At 44.8% G+C, this 6,704-nt stretch overlaps 2 protein-coding genes across 2 annotated transcripts; one reads left to right on the top strand and one right to left on the bottom strand.

Annotated features, from left to right (window-relative positions):
• Positions 1 to 1,361: 1,361 nt before the first annotated feature.
• On the top strand, positions 1,362 to 2,729 carry LOC136199345 (uncharacterized). The gene is made up of 4 exons (XM_065989523.1): positions 1,362 to 1,729; positions 1,788 to 2,337; positions 2,405 to 2,502; positions 2,675 to 2,729. Exons 1-4 carry the CDS (start codon positions 1,386 to 1,388, stop codon positions 2,727 to 2,729), a joined length of 1,047 nt encoding a protein of 348 aa, XP_065845595.1. The 5' UTR covers positions 1,362 to 1,385.
• LOC136199344 (uncharacterized) lies at positions 2,665 to 5,989 on the bottom strand. The gene is given in 16 exon segments (XM_065989522.1): positions 2,665 to 3,097; positions 3,145 to 3,264; positions 3,314 to 3,593; positions 3,650 to 3,868; positions 3,913 to 4,032; positions 4,087 to 4,270; positions 4,333 to 4,400; positions 4,464 to 4,634; positions 4,695 to 4,838; positions 4,897 to 4,936; positions 4,992 to 5,059; positions 5,115 to 5,183; positions 5,239 to 5,293; positions 5,345 to 5,434; positions 5,488 to 5,564; positions 5,614 to 5,989. Coding segments are annotated over 16 exon segments (2,214 nt in total). The 5' UTR covers positions 5,875 to 5,989; the 3' UTR covers positions 2,665 to 2,849.
• Between the last annotated feature and the right edge of the window lie 715 nt (positions 5,990 to 6,704).

Below are 6,704 nucleotides of genomic sequence, written 5' to 3'. Positions count from 1 at the left end.
AGAGAAAAGACGGAGCAAAAGAAAGTTGCAAAAAATGATCGAAAACGACGGCCTTAAACAAAGATCCAGTAAGTAACGGTCTTTCATTACCCGTGTCGCCCGACTTAACCGTTGTCAGCATCGTTTTGTGTTAAATGTGCGGACAGAAAATTTTACAGAATATTATATTGCACTCTTCAGCAATCTCTTGAAATGTAGGAGTTGTTTCAGGTGGGGCAACTATCGAAGTCAAGCCAAGTGGTCATCGGAGGGCCTTTCTGCAGGGTACAAACAGACGGCAGTTTTGAAGACATTCTCGCTGGCACTTTCTTTTTAACTATCTGAACAAGATCTTAAAGGTCCTGATGGATATCTTTTACGTTTCGTGAGTTTGATTATGAAAGTTTCTTTTGTGAATACCGCCCTTACTTTGAAGACAAACGTTCCAACGGCAATGTCGAAGGTTTTTATGGCGCGTTTTTCCAGTCAAAAAGGCATTTTTCACGTGTTTGTTTTCGTGCACGATTGTATGTTCTCCTGCGTGACTGTTTTTAAGTTTTTATGTCTGTCTGTCTGTCTGTCTGTCTGTCTGTCTGTCTGTCTGTCTGTGTCTGTCTGTCTGTCTGTCTGTCTGTCTGTCTGTCTGCCTGTCTGCCTGTCTGTCTGTCTGTCTGCCTGTCTATCTGTCTGTCTGTCTGTCTGTCTGTCTGTCTGTCTGTCTGTCTGTCTGTCTGTCTGTCGGTCTGTCTGTCAGTCTGTCTGTTTGTCTGTTTGTTTGTTTGTTTGTTTGTTTGTTTGTTTGTTTGTTTGTTTGTATGTTTGTTTGTTTGTTTGTATGTATGTATGTATGTATGTTTGTCTGTGTGTCTGTCTATCTGTATGTCTTTATGTATGTTTGTTGTTTGTTTGTTTGTTTGTTTGTTTGTTTGTTGGTTTGTTTGTTTGTTTGTTTGTTACGCATGACGTTCGGCGCATGCCCTTTTGCGCAAATATAGTGGCCCTCTGTGCATCTGTGCATTGTGCAATATCAATTACCTAAGATGGCTTCTCCCGGCTACGATTCTGGTGTTCTTCGTCTCCGAGGGCTTCTCGACGACGTCCAACAAGCTCAGCAACGCCATACGTTGAACTTCGATCTCGTCGAATCGTTTTTGTTGCGTGCAGAGCACCTAGCGAGGCATTTCGTGATAATGACGAATTTTCCGCCAGGAATATCGATAGACACTATTGTGTCGAGTCTTCGCCGTTGCATCGATCTGTTGCAAAGTACCACTACGCTGGTACAAGAGACAGGTCTTGGATATCAAGCACAGGCGTCAAGTGAATCATTACGAGGCCGTCCTCCATACGTGATTGAGCGCAACCATTTGGAGCATTTACTTGAATATGGCTTTACAATTGCTTCCATGGGAAAAATGCTGGGAGTTTCCGAGAGCACTATTCGTCGACGTCTACGCAGTTACGGTATGTCAGTTCGCCAATCTTACGCCAATCTCGCAGATTCTGACCTTGATGAAGAGGTGAAATCTGTCAAAGCTATGTTTCCCCAGAACGGCTATCGCTTTGTCATGGGAATTCTACGTTCGAGAGGCCTACGAGTGCAGCAGCACAGAGTGAGAGAGTCTCTTCAGCGCGTTGATCCCGAAGGTGTCGCTCTTCGATGGATGTGCCAGATTCATCGCAGACGTGGATATGCTGTTTCCATGCCTCTTTCATTGTGGCATATAGACGGCAATCATAAGCTGATACGGTGACACCTTAACGACAAATGCAACTCGAAAAATACTTACATACTTACTTTCCATTAGATGGCGCTTAGTCATTCACGGTGGAATCGACGGGTTCACAAGGATTCCAGTGTATCTTCATTGCAGTCCCAACAACAGAGCGTCAACGGTGCTCAATCTCTTTCTCAAAGCAGTAGAGGAATATGGCCTGCCGTCTAGAGTGCGTTCAGACATGGGTGGAGAGAATGTCGACGTAGCATCGTACATGCTATCTCATCCGCTGCGGGGCCCTGGGAGAGGATCCATGATTACCGGGCGAAGTGTGCACAACCAAAGGATTGAAAGGCTTTGGCGAGATGTTTACGCTGGTGTAACAGCTTTGTACTACAGCCTTTTTCATCACCTCGAAGACTGCAATGAGCTTAATCCGTCCGACGACAATGACATTTTTTGCGTGCACTTCACGTATGTACCGCGCATAAATCGGCATCTACGCATGTGGGCTAACGGATGGATGCAACACAAGATCAGTGGTGTGGGACGTACTCCCCCGCAATTGTGGACGGAGGGCCTTCTTTCCATGGTCAACAGCGACCAGCTTCCTGCCTCAGAAATGCGTAGTCGAAACTGGGTAAAATACAAATTGAAAACGTTTATCTTCGTTACTCACTTTGTTTTTCATAATTTCCCTTTTTCAGGACTCATTTGGAATAGACTGGGACGGTCCCGTTCCGCCACTTACGGGAGCAGATAGAGTGGAAGTTCCTACTACTCTGAGCCCATTGTCGGAAGAAAAGTTAGGGGAGCTGCAGCGCCGTTGCAATCCTCTTTCGGACAGCTCAAGCTTCGGTATCGACATATTTTTATCTGTAAAAGATTTCGTTGCATCAAATATGTAGAGACAGTCCTCTGTTACGCGTTTGTGACATAAACATTTAAATATTTATTTGTGCGTATCATTCCCACAGACAGGTAGTTGGAGCAACATGCATTTTCATTTGCCAAATGCTTCTTTCGTCATGACGTTTACGAGTCATGAAAAGCATGCATGAGCGTACATGTATGAGTACACGATCAAAAAGATACGTAGTGCATCACGGACATATTGCTATCGTTCACACACGTCAAAGACACGTAAGGCAGTCAAACCTGACCAAAATAGTCTATGCTCTTGAATGACTCAGTGAGGGCTTCGCACATTCTCTCTTCGTCGTTGCCGTACTTCGATGGCAGCGTCAACGTAAGCGTACAAGTTGACGCAGTAGCGTGGGACGCTCTATCATTGAAATCAATGGTGCCCGACAAAGGAAATCCTAACGGCGGAATATTCCTGGACCCCGTGAAAAAAGCGAGAATGTCTTCAACAGTACACTGCGTTTTCTCGTAGTCATCTGCGACGTACACCAATTAATACATTGTTTTTAGTATATTAATTCACCTTCGCAGTCTTGAACGAACTTTTCAAAAAAGAAAAATGCTGACGTTTGTTTCTCCCATAAATCCTCATCTTCGTCCTTTGCGCAGTATTTGACTTTACGCATGAGGGAGAGTAGTTTTTCTGAAACGCATTAGAATGCTGACAGTGAAAAATGTTCACGTATATTTACCAGAAGTTAACTTGTAACTTTCTTCAAAAACAAAGAAAGGTCGAAGTAAATTTGGATACTTCGTAATTATATTTAGCACGCCCATTGCCTGTAGCCCTTCGCGAAACTGGTCAAGGGAGCTTTTGGCCTCAGCGTAGCAGGCCAATCGCAATGCTTTCAGTATCTGCACTTCACGGCAGAGGATAATTGCCCCGGTGTACCCACTCCTTGCTATGGTATCCAATGCTTCGTCGTCGTTGTCGAGCGCAGACATGCTGCCGTTTCGGACAGCTGCAACCACCTGAAATCATAACAGGATTATCATCTTGTGATCACTGCCAGTAAGACTAAATGCACTTTTGCTATTGTTTCTCTAACAATAGGGTTTGGGATTTCGTCGTCTTGTGGGTTTATCTTTGCAACGTCGCCATGAATAAAGTAATCATAGACCGAAGGCGCCAGTAGCGGAAATCCGCTACCGCCTCTCGCCAAGCTCATGGCAAGCAACTTTCCAAAATTGAAGAATTGCCTTCCCTAATGTCATCTTTTTGTATTAATAAAAAGTTTTCCAATACCCTTCGCGCACTTACCAGTATGAATTGGCTATCATATCTTGGAACTCTCTTCGTCTCGTCACCCCAGAAAAAAGTCGAGTTTCCTTTTTCACTGAGTAGTCTCCAAAACTCGCGTCGGCAACCACCCGTGTCGATGGCCGCTTCGCCGACAAAGACAACCTGCAAGTATAAGAGAATTATTGCCTAACACGTTTGCATGATTTGGTATCATTCCTTGATCTTTCGCAAAGGATCGAACGACTTCCGTGAACAGAAGACCTGTGCATCTTCCAGGAAATGATTCCTTCGCACGCTGACACGAAGTAGTTGTTCCTCATTTGGGTCCGGGTCGTACTCATCGGAATAGTTTGGATGAATTTGATCTTCTAGAAATTTGATGACATCGCCAAGTGAGGTGAAGTTCCTATACACAGATTATATTGCCGCTGCCCTGTGTGTGCCTACAGAATGATGACATTCTTATACATGTTAGCTGTGCTGCTTTCTCCTGGATTCTCATTTCGTTGCTGCCCTGGCGTATTTTCAATATGTCTCTGTACATACAACGTTTCAAAGAAGGCTTCATTACAGATGCACCCTGCATAACAGGATAATACCTCAACAATAGTTAGAGAAGCGTTCACAGCTCCTCCAAATGCCTCCAACAACGTCGCAAACTGGTCCATTTCGCTGACAGATATAAGCACGGCTGATGATCGCCTAAACTTCACGTCAATGGAATCGAAATTTGGCACATTGTCCTGCGCGCCGATCCAAACAAGCAAGTCCTGACAGAGTGTCAATAAGGGAAATGCATTTAAACGCAGAAAACGTGATCGAGGCCGCACCTGCACTGTATGCCGCCTACCCGAGAAGCGTCGCCGAATGACTTCTCCACTGAGAAGGCGTGCTTTCACGCTTACACTGTCGTATTCGCCTTCATCTGGTTCGTCAGCAAGAAAAGAAGCCAGGGTGGCTTTGTGTGCCATAATCTGGTAAAAGGAACGTTACATGAATATTACTAAATTCTCATTGGTTTTCTTCGCAGACATCATGTGGCGTCTCATGTACCGTTGCGACGTGATTATCACTGTGTGTTGGCAAAAAGGTAACGTTATAAATTAGCATATTCATGCTCTTTTCACCTTGCATTAGACCGACTCAATCTGTGGTCGACGTCCCGACTGGCCTGTTCACGTTCTTGCCGTGATGTCTACAAAGGTAAAAAAATGCGTTGACCTTGTTTCCCAAAAAATGCTGATGGTCACCTTCTCGCTGTCTATTGCAAGACTTCTCTCATAGGCTAGGTCCTGCTGTCTTACAAGATCTCTACGCTCCTTAATTGAAACACAATTATTCTATAGTTGAACAGTGCGTACATGTCTCACTTACCTGCAAGGATTGTGCATGAATGCTGTTGTCTGTCAAGTCAATGACATCGTCAAAACTTTTACGAAATAATTTATTATCCACTAGTTCAAAATCGAGGCCGACTCACTTTAGTTGAGGAAGTGGTGACGTCGACGCAATGCTGACATTGTCTGAACAGCATTCTTTCTGTGCAGTGTTAGTCGGAGAATCAATGCTCCTTCAGATTGATGGTTATGAGTAAAATTGTTTTAGGGGGGTGAATAGAACGACCTTTTGCATTCGAGTGCATGGCTTCGCATCTGCACCATGGGGACAAACTCCTTGCATATTTTGCATTGATGGGTAATCTATTAGGAGTTCCCGGTTAAAAATTAATTGAAGTACGACTAAACTTACTTTATCTTTTTTAGCGTATTTCTTGGTTTCTTCGTCGACATCAATTGCAGCAACTATAGGGCGAAGGTAGCACTTTGCTTGTCCTACATTTGCTTTAAGGGTAATGACACTAGAGGCAGACGACGAAATATCGTCGAAATCTCGACGGCCTTGGCCACCGAGTTTCAAAATCTCGTATCCGGTGTCTTCTAAAGGAGGGTAGGCGCGAATGATTTCTTCATAGATGTCGCTCTCTGTTCCACAGAGAGGAAACGTCAGCATTTTTTCTCCCAAATTCGCCTCTTGAAGACGTATTTTCTCGCGAGCCAAAGGAGCGGTAATGGCGTCGTTGTCACTGAGGCATATAAACAATTTTTTCCACAAGCCTCCGGTGTCCCTTTCCTTCTTTTTCCGCTTGCGCGACGTTTGATGCTGCTGCCGTGCGGGGTTGTACGCAAAGAGACGTCGGTGTTCGCTGGCGGCTGACGATCGTCTGCTACTAGAAAATAATGTATTTGGGGCGACAGAATCAACGTAGCAAGTCAATCGTACGAATTAGATGTATTCGCGTCATTTTCGATGAACGAAGCCGATTGGCTTTGCAACACTGCGGCAAGAGTACGATGCATAAAAAGGAGGTCGCTAAATAATCTGCTCTACCGATTGGTCTTTCTTCACGCGATGTGATCCCGTCTCGTCGATTGAGACGCTCGCCCGGCGATCGAAAAGCCGCATGTGCCGACAATGGCTCGAAGGGACTGTTGGAAGCGGCATTAGAGCTCGCTTCGCGAAACGCTCGCTCCAAGTTCTGAACGGCATCCGAAAAAAGACGTGTGGGAGATACTCTTTCTTCGTGGGACATATTTCGTTCCAGATACGTCGGAAAATGTCGTAGAATAAGGTCGATATGGTGACAGATGCGCGACCGCCTTTGCTTAAAACTAAGTCCCGTCGATCGCTACAGGGCATGCGCAGAATTACACGTGCTTTCATGCAGACAGACAAACAAACGAACATACAGACAAACAGACAGACAGACAGACAGACAGATAGACAGACAGACAAACAAACATACAAACAAACAAACAAACAAACAAACAAACAAACAAACA

Source organism: Oscarella lobularis, unplaced genomic scaffold (genome assembly GCF_947507565.1).
Source record: "Oscarella lobularis unplaced genomic scaffold, ooOscLobu1.1 scaffold_75, whole genome shotgun sequence".
Lineage (NCBI taxonomy): Eukaryota > Metazoa > Porifera > Homoscleromorpha > Homosclerophorida > Oscarellidae > Oscarella > Oscarella lobularis.
Note: the sequence above shows the minus strand (reverse complement) of the source record. Positions and strands in the feature narration are given on the sequence as shown.